Source organism: Poecilia mexicana, unplaced genomic scaffold, assembly GCF_051168715.1.
Source record: "Poecilia mexicana isolate PSO_F unplaced genomic scaffold, ASM5116871v1 scaffold_12, whole genome shotgun sequence".
NCBI classification, from domain to species: Eukaryota; Metazoa; Chordata; class Actinopteri; order Cyprinodontiformes; family Poeciliidae; genus Poecilia; species Poecilia mexicana.
The window spans coordinates 27547774-27567810 of NW_028263381.1; the positions used below are offsets into that span (position 1 = coordinate 27547774).

At 46.1% G+C, this 20037-nt stretch overlaps 1 protein-coding gene across 1 annotated transcript; it reads right to left on the minus strand.

The window, feature by feature from the left end:
- Nucleotides 1-15618: 15618 nt before the first annotated feature.
- On the minus strand, nt 15619-20037 carry hsdl2 (hydroxysteroid dehydrogenase like 2). Its single transcript, XM_088011268.1, has 11 exons — nt 19910-20037; nt 18463-18626; nt 18276-18374; nt 18080-18194; nt 17272-17375; nt 17073-17171; nt 16804-16998; nt 16660-16731; nt 16202-16330; nt 16001-16129; nt 15619-15926 (listed from the first exon to the last, which is right to left on the minus strand). The coding sequence occupies exons 1-11, from the start codon at nt 20026-20028 to the stop codon at nt 15811-15813; spliced, it is 1341 nt and encodes a 446-aa protein (XP_087867394.1). The 5' UTR covers nt 20029-20037; the 3' UTR covers nt 15619-15810.

A 20037-nucleotide genomic window follows, 5' to 3' on the forward strand; every position in this document is an offset into this window, starting at 1 on the left:
GACAAACTGAAAGAGTTCTGACAGAACAACAAGAGGCCGGATCCGGGCCAACATTCCTCAACGCAGATGGACGTGCTCAGGTGGAAGGAACCGGTACCAACTGCTGGCACCACACCGGGCCACAGAACCAACCGAACCAACAGAACCAACAGAACCAACCAGAACCAACCAGAACCAACCAGAACCAACCAGAACCAACCAGAACCAACAGAACCAACCAGAACCAACAGAACCAACCAGAACCAACCAGAACCAACCAGAACCCAACAGAACCAACAGAACCAACCAGAACCCAACAGAACCAACCAGAACCAACCAGAACCCAACAGAACCAACCAGAACCAACCAGAACCCAACAGAACCAACCAGAACCAACCAGAACCCAACAGAACCAACCAGAACCCAACAGAACCAACCAGAACCAACCAGAACCCAACAGAACCAACCAGAACCAACCAGAACCCAACAGAACCAACCAGAACCCAACAGAACCAACCAGAACCAACCAGAACCAACCAGAACCCAACAGAACCAACCAGAATCAACAGAACCAACAGAACCAACCAGAACCCAACAGAACCAACAGAACCACCAGAACCAACAGAACCAACAGAACCAAACAGAACCAACCAGAACCAACAGAACCAACCAGAACCAACAGAACCAACCAGAACCAACCAGAACCCAACAGAACCAACCAGAACCAACAGAACCAACCAGAACCAACAGAACCAACCAGAACCAAGCAGAACCCAACAGAACCACCAGAACCCAACAGAACCAACAGAACCAAACAGAACCAACCAGAGCCAGCAGAACCAACCAGAACCAACAGAACCAACAGAACCAAACAGAACCAACAGAACCAACAGAACCAAACAGAACCAACAGAACCAACAGAACCAACAGAACCAAACAGAACCAACAGAACCAACAGAACCAACCAGAACCAACAGAACCAACAGAACCAACAGAACCAACAGAACCAAACAGAACCAACAGAACCAACAGAACCAACCAGAACCAACAGAACCAACAGAACCACCAGAACCAACCAGAACCAACAGAACCCAACAGAACCAACCAGAACCAACAGAACCAACCAGAACCCAACAGAACCAACAGAACCAACCAGAACCAACAGAACCAACAGAACCACCAGAACCAACCAGAACCAACAGAACCCAACAGAACCAACCAGAACCAACAGAACCAACAGAACCAACCAGAACCCAACAGAACCAACCAGAACCAACAGAACCAACCAGAACCAACAGAACCAACAGAACCAACCAGAACCAACAGAACCAACCAGAACCAACAGAACCAACCAGAACCAAGCAGAACCCAACAGAACCAACCAGAACCAACAGAACCACCAGAACCCAACAGAACCAACAGAACCAAACAGAACCAACAGAACCAACCAGAACCAACAGAACCAACCAGAACCAAGCAGAACCCAACAGAACCAACCAGAACCAACAGAACCACCAGAACCCAACAGAACCAACAGAACCAAACAGAACCAACCAGAGCCAGCAGAACCAACCAGAACCCAACAGAACCAACAGAACCAACCAGAACCAACAGAACCAACAGAACCACCAGAACCAACCAGAACCAACAGAACCCAACAGAACCCAACAGAACCAACCAGAACCAACAGAACCAACAGAACCAACCAGAACCAACAGAACCACCAGAACCCAACAGAACCACCAGAACCAACCAGAACCAACCAGAACCCAACAGAACCAACCAGAACCAACAGAACCAACCAGAACCAACAGAACCAACAGAACCACCAGAACCCAACAGAACCAACAGAACCACCAGAACCCAACAGAACCACCAGAACCAACCAGAACCAACAGAACCAACCAGAACCAAGCAGAACCCAACAGAACCAACCAGAACCAACAGAACCACCAGAACCCAACAGAACCAACAGAACCAAACAGAACCAACCAGAGCCAGCAGAACCAACCAGAACCCAACAGAACCAACCAGAACCAACAGAACCAACAGAACCAACCAGAACCAACAGAACCAACCAGAACCAAGCAGAACCCAACAGAACCAACCAGAACCAACAGAACCACCAGAACCCAACAGAACCAACAGAACCAAACAGAACCAACCAGAGCCAGCAGAACCAACCAGAACCCAACAGAACCAACAGAACCAACCAGAACCAACAGAACCAACAGAACCACCAGAACCAACCAGAACCAACAGAACCCAACAGAACCAACCAGAACCAACAGAACCAACAGAACCAACCAGAACCCAACAGAACCAACCAGAACCAACAGAACCAACCAGAACCAACAGAACCAACCAGAACCAAGCAGAACCCAACAGAACCAACCAGAACCAACAGAACCAACCAGAACCCAACAGAACCAACAGAACCACCAGAACCCAACAGAACCAACAGAACCAAACAGAACCAACCAGAGCCAGCAGAACCAACCAGAACCAACAGAACCAACAGAACCACCAGAACCAACCAGAACCAACAGAACCCAACAGAACCAACCAGAACCAACAGAACCAACAGAACCAACCAGAACCAACAGAACCACCAGAACCCAACAGAACCACCAGAACCAACCAGAACCAACAGAACCAACCAGAACCAACAGAACCAACAGAACCACCAGAACCCAACAGAACCACCAGAACCAACCAGAACCAACAGAACCAACCAGAACCAACAGAACCCAACAGAACCAACCAGAACCAACCAGAACCAACAGAACCAACCAGAACCAACCAGAACCAACAGAACCAACCAGAACCAACAGAACCACCAGAACCAACAGAACCAACAGAACCAAACAGAACCAACCAGAACCCAACAGAACTAACCAGAACCAACAGAACCAACAGAACCAACCAGAACCAACCGAACCAACAGAACCAACCAGAACCAACAGAACCAACAGAACCAACCAGAACCAACCAGAACCAACAGAACCAACCAGAACCAACAGAACCAACCAGAACCAAGCAGAACCCAACAGAACCAACCAGAACCAACAGAACCACCAGAACCCAACAGAACCAACAGAACCAAACAGAACCAACCAGAACCAACAGAACCAACCAGAACCCAACAGAACCACCAGAACCAACCAGAACCAACAGAACCACCAGAACCCAACAGAACCAACAGAACCAAACAGAACCAACAGAACCAACAGAACCAACAGAACCACCAGAACCCAACAGAACCAACCAGAACCAACAGAACCAACAGAACCACCAGAACCAACCAGAACCAACAGAACCCAACAGAACCAACCAGAACCAACAGAACCAACAGAACCAACCAGAACCAACAGAACCACCAGAACCCAACAGAACCACCAGAACCAACCAGAACCACCAGAACCAACCAGAACCAACAGAACCCAACAGAACCAACCAGAACCAACAGAACCACCAGAACCAACCAGAACCAACAGAACCCAACAGAACCAACCAGAACCAACAGAACCAACAGAACCAACCAGAACCAACAGAACCACCAGAACCCAACAGAACCACCAGAACCAACCAGAACCAGCAGAACCAACCAGAACCCAACAGAACCAACCAGAACCAACAGAACCAACAGAACCAACAGAACCACCAGAACCCAACAGAACCACCAGAACCAACCAGAACCAACAGAACCAACAGAACCAACCAGAACCCAACAGAACCAACAGAACCAACCAGAACCAACAGAACCAACAGAACCAACCAGAACCAACAGAACCAACCAGAACCAAGCAGAACCCAACAGAACCAACCAGAACCAACAGAACCAACAGAACCACCAGAACCCAACAGAACCACCAGAACCAACCAGAACCAACAGAACCAACAGAACCAACCAGAACCCAACAGAACCAACAGAACCAAACAGAACCACCAGAACCAACCAGAACCAACAGAACCACCAGAACCCAACAGAACCAACAGAACCAAACAGAACCAACAGAACCAACCAGAACCAACAGAACCACCAGAACCAACAGAACCAACCAGAACCCAACAGAACCACCAGAACCAACCAGAACCAACAGAACCACCAGAACCCAACAGAACCAACAGAACCAAACAGAACCAACAGAACCAACAGAACCACCAGAACCAACCAGAACCAACAGAACCCAACAGAACCAACCAGAACCAACAGAACCAACAGAACCAACCAGAACCAACAGAACCACCAGAACCCAACAGAACCACCAGAACCAACCAGAACCAACAGAACCCAACAGAACCAACCAGAACCAACAGAACCAACAGAACCACCAGAACCAACCAGAACCAACAGAACCCAACAGAACCAACCAGAACCAACAGAACCAACAGAACCAACCAGAACCAACAGAACCACCAGAACCCAACAGAACCACCAGAACCAACCAGAACCAACAGAACCAACAGAACCAACCAGAACCCAACAGAACCAACAGAACCAACCAGAACCAACAGAACCAACAGAACCAACCAGAACCAACAGAACCAACCAGAACCAAGCAGAACCCAACAGAACCAACCAGAACCAACAGAACCAACCAGAACCAACAGAACCACCAGAACCCAACAGAACCACCAGAACCAACCAGAACCAACAGAACCAACAGAACCAACCAGAACCCAACAGAACCAACAGAACCAACCAGAACCAACAGAACCAACAGAACCAACCAGAACCAACAGAACCAACCAGAACCAAGCAGAACCCAACAGAACCAACCAGAACCAACAGAACCACCAGAACCCAACAGAACCAACAGAACCAAACAGAACCACCAGAACCAACCAGAACCAACAGAACCACCAGAACCCAACAGAACCAACAGAACCAAACAGAACCAACAGAACCAACCAGAACCAACAGAACCACCAGAACCAACAGAACCAACCAGAACCCAACAGAACCACCAGAACCAACCAGAACCAACAGAACCACCAGAACCCAACAGAACCAACAGAACCAAACAGAACCAACAGAACCACCAGAACCAACCAGAACCAACAGAACCCAACAGAACCAACCAGAACCAACAGAACCAACAGAACCAACCAGAACCAACAGAACCACCAGAACCCAACAGAACCACCAGAACCAACCAGAACCAACAGAACCCAACAGAACCAACCAGAACCAACAGAACCAACAGAACCACCAGAACCAACCAGAACCAACAGAACCCAACAGAACCAACCAGAACCAACAGAACCAACAGAACCAACCAGAACCAACAGAACCACCAGAACCCAACAGAACCACCAGAACCAACCAGAACCAACAGAACCAACAGAACCAACCAGAACCAAACAAGAAACTTTGTTTCTCCAGAAAACATTTTTAGTTTTTGCTCAGATTCGGTTGCAAACTCATAAAACTCGTCAGATTTTTGGTTCACGTGAAACTAAAACTTGAAAGTAACTTTTCTGCAGCACTTGGATCCATGATGGATGTGCTGCAGCTGTGAGGCAGAGCCTGTCATGACGGGAAAACACGATAAGGTCATTTATATTGCTATATTCACCCTGTGCTTTGTACTATAAAGTATTTTTCATTTAGCTTAACCAACTTTGATTATCTTTTCTTCAAAATCTCTGAATTTTGGGTGTTCAGAAGCTCAGCAGGTGAGGCAGCAGCGAGCTGAGCCTCACCTGGACTGATCAACCTCTGGCTCACTGCACTGGCTGCCATTCGATGCTCCTCCTGTCTGCACGTCGATATGAAATGGATAAAAACATTTAATATGTCAACTGATTTCCATAATTTAGCTCATGTATATAATGTACAGTGTTTTTGTCACCAGCTGTGTGTGACGTGATTCATGTGCTGAGAATCGATCAGAAACGGCAGATTGGAGGTGAGGCAGGCAGTTCTCTGGCCTCATGGCAGGGGGCGCTCATGATCCCAGACACTGTGACTCCACAACTGCAGAGCATAAATAAACTCTACATTGGAACCAAAGAACAAAAGCTGGTTTCAGGTCAGTGGATGGGCTTGTTCATCAATCGGGCCTTAATGTGACCCGGAGCTGCAGATCCTCCAGACAGTTTTTTCCAGCAAGTATTCAAAGTTTCCGTTTCCATCTCCTGAATGGCCAATCCGTATTACGTATGTTTTAGCCAATCAGGACACAGAACACAATGCAGTGAAAAAAACTGAACAAAAAAAAAAATCCGATGCAGCGAGACCGCGACAGGTGAACGCTTATACAGTGGCGGAGCTAGAGGGGGCCGGGGGGCCAGTGCCCCCCCAGCCATCTGATTGGCCCCCCAGATGATCAACGACATGTCAGGACAGCCAGTCATTCCTGCACAGTAGGAAGCACTGCAGCGAGGGTCACTGCACCTATGCGGCTGTTCAGGGCATGTAAAAGAAAACCTTTGGCCCTCCAGCGCTGTGAACATAAATTTCAATCTGGAGAGACTCAGACGGAGAGAGGGCAGCAATTAAAAGGGTTTAATGACAAAAAATAACATGAAAACAAACACAAAGTTCTTTGGCGATCAGGCCCCGGCCGGCAACGTCGAGCTGGACTTTGATAAGCTGGATGAACATTCCTGATGCAGCGAGGGAATGTCAACCCCCGGGACAATCGATTCTATCAGAGATAAAATGATTGTCATTAATGTCACCTGGGTGTTTCTCTTTTGTTATAATTACACAAAATGTCATTTTTTTGTTATTTGAATTGTTTCTTAAGTGACTGAAACGCCTCCATAAAACTGTCGTTTTTTAATGAACTTTATTTGTTACAGTAAAAAACAACAAACTGTGCTGAGTACATATCACACAAATTACCAGGGGAGATCAAATAAAACATAAAGACCAGAAAATGACAGTCAAAATAATGTTGCATAAAGAAAATAGTACAAATTGTGATGATATATGTGCCAGATGTTACAGTGAATTAACAATAATCTAAAATTTCAAGTTGATTGAAGCCCATATTGTTTTTGCCTTTTGATTAGTTGAAGGTCAAATTGTAGATTGAATGTTTAAGTTCAATCAAAAAACATGAAAAGTCAGTTTTTTTCCTCAAAAATGTGAATTTATGTAGGTGAAATTTAGCCTTAATAATTAATAAATTGATAAAGAAACTCTTCAAATTAATTTTTTTCATTTTGTTGAAATCCAAACAAAACATTTTTCCAATATAACTGAAAACCTGCTGATAGTTTTGAGTCAAAGTTCCAAAAATGTTGCCAAAATCCTTTAGGATGAGGAAACAACCAGAACAAACGAGTTTCCATCAATGTCAGAGTTGAACTTCTGTAGATGGACTTTAACCGGACAGATTCACTGAACAAGTTTAAAAGACAGCCAGGTCAATTTCCAGGACATATTGATATGAAGGTGATTCCAATAGGGAGCAGAGGTCACTTCCCTCTGGGAACAAATCGATTTATTATTGTTACGAGGAAAAAGGTTGAGATGTTTTACCAACAGGAGAATGAAATGGGAGGATGACAACCGACTGCCGGCTTCTGTCTGAATAACATTCACCAAAACCTTCAGCATTTCCTCCAGAAGAGACGGGAAATTAAACCTGGAGAGAAATTCCTCATAACTCAGCAACAAGCCATCACGGTGAGACTGTTGGTCAACCAGGATAATGTTGGGAGCAAACCAGGAGTCCAAAGATAAAGTTTTCTTCTTCTATAAAATGTCCTGATTGTTCCAGATGAAACGGAGAGAAGTTGTGCTGCAGACGAGGAACCAGGACGAAAAGGCCGATGGAAGTCAGAGAGTCTGGTTGGGAGTAAAACTAAAGAGATTCAGACACCAGACTTAGAAAAAACCAGAAACCCGCTGGAGAATTAAAACACTGACGGATCCAATTTATTTTACAAGTATTTTTCAAGATAAACAGTTAAGTTCTCCGTTTTCATATGGATTCATTAGAGAAGATGTTTTAATATAGTGAGTCTTATTCTTCCACACAAAATTAAAAAGCAGTTTGTGAATTTGTTCCCGACTTTTACTGTCGGTGCAACGACTTGCAGCATGAATGAGTCTGGAGGCCTTCAGCCTCGTATCAGAGAGACGTCTCTAACTGGTTAGTCTGTTTTTAGTCTTTGAATTAGCAGGTCAAAGTTTAGAGAGCTTCTTTTTTATCCTTTGTGATATTTATACCTAAATAAACATCTTTTTTAACTGGTGTGCCTTCAACTGAGGCCATGGCCGACCTAATGGACATTATTTCACATGTTGAGGGTTAGGAGAAAGAGATTCGGCTCTGATCCTTTAAACATGAAGCAGCAGCGATCCCTTTAAAGGACCAGATACGGAGACGGACCGTCTGGTTCTGAGAGGCCCAATCCAGGACAGATGGAGCTGCTGCTGCTTTGGTACAAGGTTTGAACGACAGCAGCAAAGGATTTCCCAACCAGACTTATTGTGGCCATAGCAGCAACCATTTCAATTTTAAAACATTACATCCAACACCTCCACCTGGGATCTTGGCCCCAGGACTATTCAGCTTCTAAAACCTACAAAAAGGATCATGATGTTTAAAAATGAATGATTTATTTTCTCCAAAGGTCTAAAATGGACCTAAACAATAGAATATATGCATTAAAGAAGACAGCTTACAAACTTCACAGAATACATAATATGACCCATCGGCTCTTCTTTCTGTTTTCAAACCCAGTTAATAACTAAATCACCAGGTTACCTGTGGCAGGTTGGGAATCTGGTAACTGAGCTACTGACCAAATGATGTTTTTAAAAAGTAACGAGTGTTTTGTTCTCCCTCTTCTAACCATTTTCTCCTTGATCTAATAAAAGCTCATTTACTCTTATTAATGTAAAAATGATCCAATTTAATTTGTAATTCAGTTAATTCTTGTTGTTCAAAGTCATTTAAATCAGAACTGAGTTCAGATACCGTTTTGGTTTCCTCAGCTCTTTGCTTTGGCCTTCTTACGACCAAACTTTGAGAAATGTACCAGATTCCAATTTAAAAAGTTAAGACCATAAAGATGATTACTGGAATGTTTTTTGTCTGAAAATGTGATAATTATTTCATAACTTTGGTCTGTAAGGAGGATGGTCCAGATCAGGATTTATTACTGCAGGTAGATAAATGATCATGTGGGTGTTCAGTTCTCCAAATATCAATTAGAGAACATTTTCCATGAAAGCTTTGGTCGTTGTGCTCGAGGCGTTTGGTCGACCAGGAGGCCGTTTGTCCAGGTCAAGGACGGAGCTGAAATCTCCTCATGAGGTTTGCAGCCATTTTTAACCTTCTAGAAACAGCTCGTCGTTTTGTCCTGTATTATTGTAACCATAAATATTGGCACAAATGAATTGAAGGTTTTCACAGAAGAATAGTTGACAAATAAAGTGGCCCAGCGAATCACGTCCAGTAGAAATAATATTCCCATTAAATCCATGTTTTAAAGTCATAACTCCTGCAGAGCGCTCAGACCAGGAGAGCCAAGCAGAGTTACTGGGATTTCCAAAAAGTAGCATCATCGACTGCAGAGTGACTTTCCTGAAAAAAACAAAAATCAGATTAAAAAGTTTAAACAAAAACAACGCTTTTCTTTTTAACATACATTAAGAGAAATAAGAGAAAACATTCAAACAAGAAGGAAGGTAACTTAGTGGATGGAGGTAGTAACAGATAAACTCTGTGGGTCAGTATTAAACCTTATTAAAGCTCATTGGTGGCTCAACCATCATTGTTTTAAACACAGACATGAATACTAGACCCTCACTGAGCGCTGAGTCCTACGTAACAGCGGCCGCCATCTTGTGTGTGGCAGCAGAGGATCGGAGCTCCTTCAGTCCTGTTCTGTGTGTTTAAACCGTTTTACGAAACAAACTGGATTCACTGCCATCACCTTCCCCAGGTAAGGATGAAAGATCAGAATTACTTTGCAGCCAGAAATTCGCTTCTAAACAACCGAGAAATATTTCCTATGTAGTTTAATTGGCCCGAAATAACCGCTGATTGTTAGCATAGCGGCTAACGTTTTCACACTGTTTTCTAATGAGAGCTGATGAGAAACCGCTGTTAGAGGAGAAGTTCATTAGAAACCAGAGGATTTAGTGAGGAAAGATCAGTCAGGATCAGAGCTGGAGCTGCTGCTCTTCAGTCTGTTTCCAGCTCAGCTTCTCCATGTCGGTATTTAGCTATAAAGATGCTACGAGTCAGAGCCCAACATGCTGAAAATGGCTTGTTATGAATGTCAAGGAAACATATATGTAGTTTCTATTTTGGATCATTTCTCTTTTATCCTCGGCTTCAGCCTGTGAACCTGGACGTCTCAGAAGTCATTGAGTTCTCCCAGTGAGACCAGCAGACTGAAGCCTGTGACCAGTGCTCCCAGTATAATAAATAAATGTTTTATTCTTTCACTTTTTGTGTATTTTAATATATCTCAGTCTGAAGTATTAGTGTATTAATACAGCTGATGTAATGAAATAAGAATAATTTACTCTGTTAGAATTATTTTCACTCTTTGCTGTCAATAGCAGAGTTGACGTATACTGTAATAAATATTTTTCTCTGGAAAAAAGTAATAAAAATATGTAGTTTATTGTTTGACAATCATCAGGCACGTGCAGAGGGGGGGCTGGGGGGGCCTGAGCACCTGCCCCTCTTGCTCCTTGCCCCCAGCCTTTTGGTCCATTTTATTTTGTTTTTTGTATTATTATTTCCTAAGTCCTCTTCTGACACACAACAACATGTACTAAAATTATTTTTTTGTTGGCTTTTTTGTACAACATAATAAGCCCTCCGGTCACCTTGTGACCTTTGACCTTTTGCCCGTGACCCAGTTGCCTCTCCACAGTGAGATCAGGCGGCTAACTGGAGCTGAACGTAGCGAACGTTCAGATTCCAGATCAGTTTCTGGTGAATAAAGTGGAGCAGACCTGCTGCTTGTCAGATGACGGAAAACGTTGAAGTCTCGTTTCTGCTTCAGCGGTTTAAGCAGAGAGGTAATGAGATACAACAGACACTGACAGGCCTCTGTCTGCCTTTCTCTGAAGAACTACTGAGGGGAGGAGACAGCCAGGTGAGGAGAAACTGTTCTGATCATTCATTCAGGATTTTTATCATTAATGATATCAGTCATTCTTCAGGATCGATTATAGGGAAACATCGCCCGTCCAGTAAAGCAGCAGCTCGTCGAACAGCTCCAGACATTATGGTGACCTATTTATTAGAGGAAAATACATAGGCTAGGTAAATGTAGCTAGGAGGAGAATAGCACTTAAATAAAAGACCAACAAGGATGTTGGAATTAAAAATAACTCACCTGAACTACATGATAGATAAAATGTATGTAATAAAAGTCATTAATGAAGGAAAAACTCAACCAGACTTTAAGTTTATGGTCTGGTTCTCAGAGTATCAAGTTAATTTTTTCCCAATGAAAAAAAAAAAAAAACTCAGTTAAGTAAAATAAAATTATAATCAAAACTGTTGGAATTGTAATGATTCATTTTTTTAAACAAAAAGTTTAGTTTAAAAAACTTTTTTAATGAAATAACTCATTTTTGTCTGGTGAACTTAAAGTTATTTGCCAAACAAACTTTTATTTGCTCACATCAGGAATCTTGTGCTGTGATTTTAGGCCCCGCCCACGACGTCATGTGAGAATCACAGCAAAACTTTGAGTCAAACAAAACTCAGAATAACAACAAAATATTTCTGACAAGAGCAAATAAGTTTGTTTTGCAAATAATTTTTTCACTTCATGAGACAAAAATGTGTGATTTTAATGTAAAAAAGGTTTTTAAGCTAAACTCAGCAGCTGTTGTCATGGTGACATGCATTAATAATTACACTTTTGATGTTTTTGTCTTTTTTCTGCAGCTCCAGTTAAAGTTTGCTGCAGCTCTGCTTTCCTGGATGGACCATCTTCATCTCCACTGCAGCAACCAGGCAGCTCTGTTTATAGATTACAGTCACTAAAGGCTGCATTGGGCCTTGTTTATATTTTAATAGTTTAATTCTGTAAAGACTAAATATGTCTGGTGGTCCAGCTCTGATTTACATATCCTGCTAAATTGCGGGTTTGAATATTTCAATACTTTCCTATAACAAAACAGACCTGCAGAAAGAAATTACTAATAAAATATCTTACATATGCATAGTTGTCTGATCTATAGAGAGATTTTCCTGAGCTGTGATTGTATATCTCTTTAGTAATTTATCATTGTTTATTAAACTCTGAAAGCTGAGAGGCTTTAATATTCTGTCCTAGAAGGCGGTTAGATGGGCCCTTTGGTTTTAGAGCCCCTGGCCCTTAGTGGCCTCTGCACGGCCCTGCCAACGACTGATTTATAAATCATAAGTCATTTCTCAATAATGTATAAAAATAAATACAAGAAAATCGATAAATGTAGATTAAATTATGGAATTATGTAAATATGTCCTTTAAACACTGTAAAAGTGTCTGTTCATCAATGTCAATATAAAAATGATCAGAATCATTTCTAAATAAAACATTGAGCTCTTTATCAGAAATGCCCCAAAACAATTAAATAATCACATCAAAACTGAGAAACTCTGTTTAGTCATTTCTCTGATTACCAAATATATTAATGTGTGAGAAAATGTGTCAATGACAGGAAATAATTTAAATACTTTGTAGAACGGCACTTTGTGAAGTTCGGTCCATTTACCTGTATTAGCTTACTGGCACATTGGCCACATTCAATATGGCGGACGCTGTGACGTATCGCAGCAACGGACCGACCCGCTCCATGACCTCTGACCCGCTCCATGACCTCTGACCCGCTCCATGACCTGCTCCATGACCTCTGACCCGCTCCATGACCCATGACCTGCTCCATGACCTCTGACCCGCTCCATGACCTCTGACCCGCTCCATGACCTCTGACCCGCTCCATGACCCATGACCTGCTCCATGACCTCTGACCCGCTCCATGACCTCTGACCCGCTCCATGACCTCTGACCTGCTCCATGACCTCTGACCCGCTCCATGACCTCTGACCCGCTCCATGACCTCTGACCCGCTCCATGACCCATGACCTGCTCCATGACCTCTGACCCGCTCCATGACCTCTGACCTGCTCCATGACCTCTGACCCGCTCCATGACCTCTGACCCGCTCCATGACCTGCTCCATGACCTCTGACCCGCTCCATGACCCATGACCTGCTCCATGACCTCTGACCCGCTCCATGACCCATGACCCGCTCCATGACCTCTGACCTGCTCCATGACCTCTGACCCGCTCCATGGGGGGTCTACGTGTTCATGTCTGTGGTTTTACCGTGTTACTTTAAGATCGGAAACCCCTCCTTTTTATTTCTTCTTCTGTGGTATTGTCTTTAAAGTGTTTGCACCCTTAGACCCTCTCCTTTTGTCATGTGCTGCAGGAGAGGTGTGTGCAGTTTAGTTTTCATCCAATACATCCAGTTTATTTATATTTAAATAAGTAAAATATTCATTCTTTTATGGCCAAAACTTTTGAGAATGATTCAAATGTTAACATTTACAAAGTCTACTGCTTCAGGTTTTATAATGCCAATCTGCATAAACTCCAGAATGTTATAAAGAGTGATCAGCTTAACAGCAATTAACTGCAAAGTCAATATTTGCCTAGAAAATGAACTTTATCCCCCAAAACACATTTCAGCTTCATTGCAGCCCTGCCTTAAAAGGACCAGCTAACAACGTTTCAGTGATTGCTCCATTAACACAGGTGTGGGTGTTGATGAGGACAGAGCTGGAGATCAATGATTAAGTAAGAATGACACCACTGGACACTTTAAAAGAGGCTGGTGCTTGGCATCATTGTTTCCCTTCTGTGAACCGTGGTTATCTCTGAAGAAACACGTGCAGCCATCATTGCACTGCACAAAAATGGCCCAACAGGGAAGAGCAGCTAGAAAGATTCACCTCAGTCAACAATCTATCACATCATCAAGAACTTCCAGGAGAGAGGCTCCATTGTTGCCAAAAAGGCTCCAGGGCGCCAAGAAAGACCAGCAAGCGCCAGGAGCGTCTCTTAAAAGTGTTCCAGCTGCGGGATCGGGCTACCACCAGTGCAGAGCTTGCTCAGGAATGGCAGCAGGCAGGTGTGAGTACATCTGGACGCACTGTGAGGCGGAGACTCTTGGAGCAAGGCCTGGTCTCAAGGAGGGCAGCAAAGAAGCCACTTCTCTCCAGGAAAAACATCAGGGACAGACTGATAGTCTGCAAAAGGTGCAGGGAGTGGACTGCTGAGGACTGGGGTAAAGTCATTTTCTCTGATGAATCCCCTTTCCGATTGTTGGGGACATCTGGAAAACAGCTTGTTCGGAGAAGACGAGGTGAGCGCTGCCACCGGTCTTGTCTCATGCCAACTGTAGAGCATCCTGAAACCATTCATGTGTTGCTTCTCAGCCAAGGGAGTCGGCTCTCAGTCTGGCCTAAAAACAGCCATGAATAAAGTACCAGAATGTCCTCCGAGACCAACTTCTCCCCACCGTCCGAGAGCAGTTTGGTGATGAACAATGCCTTTTCCAGCATGATGGAGCACCTTGCCATAAAGCAAAGGTGATAACTGACTGGCTCAGGGAACAAAACATAGATTTGGGTCCATGGCCTGGAAACTCCCCAGATCTTAATCCCATTGAAAACTTGTGGTCAGTCATCAAGAGACGGGTGGACAAACAAAAACCTGGGAATTCTGGTTGGTTCTGTTGGGTTCTGGTTGGTTCTGGTTGGTTCTGTTGGTTCTGGTTGGTTCTGTTGGTTCTGGTTGGTTCTGGTTGGTTCTGGTTGGTTCTGGTTGGTTCTGGTTGGTTCTGTTGGTTCTGGTTGGTTCTGTTGGTTCGGTTGGTTCTGTGGCCCGGTGTGGTGCCAGCAGTTGGTACCGGTTCCTTCCACCTGAGCACGTCCATCTGCGTTGAGGAATGTTGGCCCGGATCCGGCCTCTTGTTGTTCTGTCAGAACTCTTTCAGTTTGTCTGGTTTCCTTCCACAGAAGCAGAAAGATGCTGGCTCGGGTCCAAACCGCTTCCAGGGAACCGCAGGAGTTCTGCTGCTGTTTCACTTCAACGACTGATTGGAGCAGCAGCTGGAGGACGGACAGAGACAGAGGGACAGAGAGACAGAGGGACAGAGAGACAGAGGGACAGAGGGACAGAGAGACAGAGAGACAGAGAGACAGAGAGACAGAAGGACAGAGACAGAGGGACAGAGAGACAGAGGGACAGAGAGACAGAGAGACAGAAGGACAGAGACAGAGGGACAGAGAGACAGAGGGACAGAGAGACAGAGGGACAGAGAGACAGAGGGACAGAGAGACAGAGGGACAGAGAGACAGAGGGACAGAGGGACAGAGGAACAGAGAGACAGAGGGACAGAGAGACAGAGGGACAGAGAGACAGAGGGACTAACCCCTCATCTGCTCTGGTTTCACTGGTTCCTCAGGGCTTCGCACTCGGCCGCCGTGCTGATGACGGCTTTGTTTCCATGGTAACATGGCTCTTTATGACATCAGAATTGATTTCCATGATGAACGGATTACCGTCAGTGTTGTGCATCTGCTCAGAATAAAACATCTCTGTGATCCAGTCACTGGGCTGTAAAAACTAAACCTGAGACGATGTCAATTTGACTCCTTTATTCTCTGTTACCATGGCAACACAATCAGCTGTTAGTCAGGTAAGAAAATCAGTGGGATCCTGTTCATCGTCATGGCAACGGCTGTGCGTGATACCGGGATGTGAGTTCGCAGTTAAGGCAACATGTACAGATAGAAATGGTGAGGAGGCGGGGCCTCGGCCCGGTGGGCGGGGCCTCACAGCCTGGCCTTGTTCATGCGGCCCATCAGCTTCTCCAGCTTGATGGCGAGCGTCATGTCGCCTTTGATGCGCAGCTTCCCCGTCATGAAGGCCATGGTCGGCTTCAGCTGCCCTGCAGGCACAGCAGGCAGCCGTTACCGTGGAGACAGCACCAGCAGGCGCCTGCGTCCCGTCGCTGCAACTCACCTGCAAACATCTTAGTGAAGTCACCGGAGTCCATCGTCATGACGACGTCGGCCTTGGCGGGGGGCTCCCCCTGACCCGCGCTGCCGGAGCCGCTCTTCAGGTCCAGGAACCAGACGCCGCTGTGATCTCCTAATACGGGCAGGAAGACGTTACAGGAAGACGGCCGCTGACGACCGTATGTGGACGTTCACTTCCTGTTACCTGAGAGGTCAAAGCGGTAGACGCCCTGAGTCGCCTTGACGACGTCCTCATTGATGACGCCTCTGATGATGTCAAAGGTGCTTCCTATTGGTCCGCCAGAAGGGGGCGCTTTGAAGGCTGGCGTTGCCCCTGGCAACAAGAAACTACAGATTAGCATGTGGTACCCTGTAGTATCCTCTAGTACCCAGTAGTACCCAGTAGTACCCTGTAGTACCCAGAGGTACCCTGTACTACTCTGTAGTACCCAGTAGTACCCTGTACTACCCAGTAGTACCCTGTAGTACCCTGTAGTACCCTGTACTACCCAGTAGTACCCAGTAGTACCCTGTACTACCCAGTAGTACCCTGTACTACCCAGTAGTACCCAGTAGTACCCTGTACTACCCAGTAGTACCCTGTAGTACCCAGTAGTACCCTGTAGTACCCAGTAGTACCCTGTAGTACCCTGTAGTACTCACCGTGCTGCTCCATCTGTTTGACCAGGGACTCCGGCGCTTCGTCCAGGAAGAAGTCCGGCAGCAGTGGGTGGCCTGTGGACCAATCAGAGGCTCCGTCAGCGTCACATGGTGCGGTGAGTCGACCAGGTGAGAGGTGGGACTCACCTGGCTGGACGGCGTACTGGTCAAAGTCTTTGACGCCGTGCTCCTTGAGGACGTCCTCGTCCACCAGGAAGTGACCTGTGTAGTCCTTGGGCTTAGACAGAACGGCGTAGGCGGCGTCCGCCATGATGTCTGCCGTACGGCACTGCTTCCCGATGCCGTCGCCTCCCAGCATGTCCATGGCCGCCGTCTGGATCGCTATGGTAACAGAAACGTAGGGTTAGAGCAAAGCCTGCTAGCATGCACCACTCCCAGGAGTTGCTAACGCTTACCAGTTCTGGGCCACAGGGCGTTGACGGCAATTTGACCTCTGAACTCTTCGGCCATTCCCAGGACGCACATGGACATGCCGTACTTCGCCATCGTATACGCTGCCAAACGACAACATAAATTACTGATGAGGAGGTGGGGCTTCCAGCTGGTTTCCACGGCTACATGGAAGGGGAGGAGTCATCTGGTTTCTATGGCTACCGGTGTGGTTCTTGAACCAGACGGGGTTCAGGTTGAGGGGCGGCGACAGGTTCAAGATGTGAGGACGGCGACTCTTCAGCAGGTGGGGGATGACCAGCTTCGACCTGAGAGGCACAAACACGCCTCGTTAAGGGCCGCTCGTTAAGGGCCGCTCGTTAAGGGCCGCTCGTTAATGGCAGCTCGTTAGCACACAAACTGCATGGTAATGTTGAATAAATAATTCTGTGATTTCCTTTCTCTTTCAGCTGCATACTCGTGTACACACACACACACACACACACACACACACACGTAAAGCTAAGCCTAACGTGGGCGTTCCCGCGTTAGGGAATATTAGCGGCTTAGATAGAGGCCGACAAAGGGAACTTAACTATTGTCAGGGGCCATTTTGTTCTGTTAGCTCATAAGGATAGCGTGCTAATGGACCAGCTGGTCTCAAACATCAGAACCTAATGCAGGACTGATGATTCTCCACTGTAATTTAGTGTTTATCATATTTGTGGCACTTTGAACATTAACTTCTGAAATTTCAGGAAGATTGCATTTGGGTTCCCAGTGCTCCCAGTGCTCCCAGTACTCCCAGTGCTCCCAGTACTCCCAGTACTCCCAGTGCTCCCAGTGCTCCCAGTACTCCCAGTGCTCCCAGTACTCCCAGTACTCCCAGTGCTCCCAGTACTCCCAGTGCTCCCAGTACTCCCAGTGCTCCCAGTGCTCCCAGTACTCCCAGTGCTCCCAGTGCTCCCAGTGCTCCCAGTGCTCCCAGTGCTCCCAGTACTCCCAGTACTCCCAGTGCTCCCAGTGCTCCTACGTCAGGTATGTTCCTCTCAGGTTGATCCCCAGCATCAGGTCCACCTTCTTCATGGGCGTCTCCAGCGTTCCAGTCAGGCTGATGGCGCTGGCATTGTTCACCAGGATGTCGATGCCTGCCAATCACAAACGATATCAGTGATGATGTCACAGCTAAGAGATGACATCATGGTGAACCAACCAATCGGGCGTTTTACCTCCAAATGTTTCCACGGCTTTCTGAACGGCAGCTCCGATCTGCTGCTCGTCCCGGATGTCGACGACGCAGGGCAGCGCCTTCCCTCCGGCCGCCTCCACTGGGACACACAGCAGCAACTGGTCATGATGGGACGCAGACTGGAAAGGCCCGGGCTGAACTGGAACGGACCCAGCAGCTCTCCTCACCTTCATCTGCTGCCGTGAAGATGGTTCCAGGAAGCTTCGGGTGCGGCTCGGCCGTCTTGGCGGCGATCACCACGTTGGCGCCGTCCTGAGCGGCTTTGAGGGCGATGGCCTTCCCGATGCCGCGGCTCGCTCCCGTGATGAAGAGCGTGCAGCCGGCGAGCTTCCTGTGGGGCGACAGCAGCTCCATGACATCATCACTACTAATAACTGACCCTGCTGCTGTGTGTGGCTGGTTAATGACAGAATCGTCTAGAACTTTCAGCTCCGCCACAAACATCCTGCAGGTCAGAGAACATTTTTATTAATATTTTTAAAATAACAGCAGCAAACAAAAATGTTTGCTGCACAAACGTAGTGGAGTAGATTGACACCAATTTTGTCTAATTTGAAGAAGGTGGGGGGGTCAACTTCACTCAGGTGTCAGAGGTCAGCCAGGACATGGACGTTAGCCGCCACATTAGCGACCTTTTCATGTTGCTTCTAGCGGTACCACCTCTTTCAGCCCAATGGAAACGAACTGAACAGAACCGACTCTCTTTCTGCCAAAGCTCTGCTATAGAGATCCTCTGGCTGTGCTGCAGCTCCCTCTAGTGGCAACCATCACAGGATGCCAGGCCCGACCGGACCAGAACTAATCAGAGAGAAGAGCAAAATGTTGGAGGAACCTGAAGCTGGGATGAAGGAGCCCGGAACATCAGGAGCTGATGGAGAGAGGGTCACACAGTACTGCCCCCTGCTGGGTGGAAGCAGTAATCTCACTGGAGAAATGCTGCAACTTCAGCAGGAAACAAACTAATTTAAACACCATAAATTATTAAAATAAAAATGAAAGCAGAACTTTACCATTATTATGCATTTCATTATTTACTCTTAGTTATTTTACCTACAGAAATAACTAGGTCTGATTTACTATATGATCTAATTTTGTTGGTTCAACATTTTTGATCTTTTGGTCTTTCATAATAAAAGCCTCGGCAGAGCAACAACACTGCCAGCGTTTATTTTGAAGGAGCTTTTCCTGCCCGACAGCTTTTTGTTTTTTTCTATATTCATGTTATTTAAAAACATCCGAACTAAACACTTCATCATTTTCATGTCAAAATATTCATATAACAACCGGGAATTTGATAAAAGAAAGACACCGGAAGCGCTGTTAGCCACGAAGCTAACAGAAGTTAACTGACGCCAACAGCTCGAACCGAACTTCATTCAAAGAACCAAGTTAAGCTGCCTTGCTCAAAGGTCAGCGGGCAGAAGGAGCAGAACCGAGTCAAACCCGGTATTACAATCAGAACTGCTCCTGTGTCAGTTCGGCTCTGGAAAACCTCAGTTACTGGTTCTTTCCCAGTGAAACCAGAGTAAAACCAGTAAGGAGTCCCAGCGACGCAGCAGGCTGCTGGTTTCTGCCTAGTTTCGGATTCGGTTCTGACCCGGAGCTCAAACTCACCCCGAGTTCTGCAACATGACGATCCCAGAGCAGAAAACCAGCAAACACCAGGGGAGACTTTTTTCACCTTTCACCCACTTCACAGACCCGTCACACCGGATGTTACGTCGTATTAACATCCGAGTTGT

Coding starts and splice junctions, on each gene's coding strand:
- hsdl2 (XM_088011268.1), bottom strand. CDS start 20,028: ATGTTAATACGACGTAACATCCGGTGTGACGGGTCTGTGAAGTGGGTG. Junction 16,999..17,072: donor CGCCCTGTGGCCCAGAACTG/GTAAGCGTTAGC, acceptor CTGTTACCATAG/CGATCCAGACGGCGGCCATG. Junction 16,732..16,803: donor CCAGTACGCCGTCCAGCCAG/GTGAGTCCCACC, acceptor ATTGGTCCACAG/GCCACCCACTGCTGCCGGAC.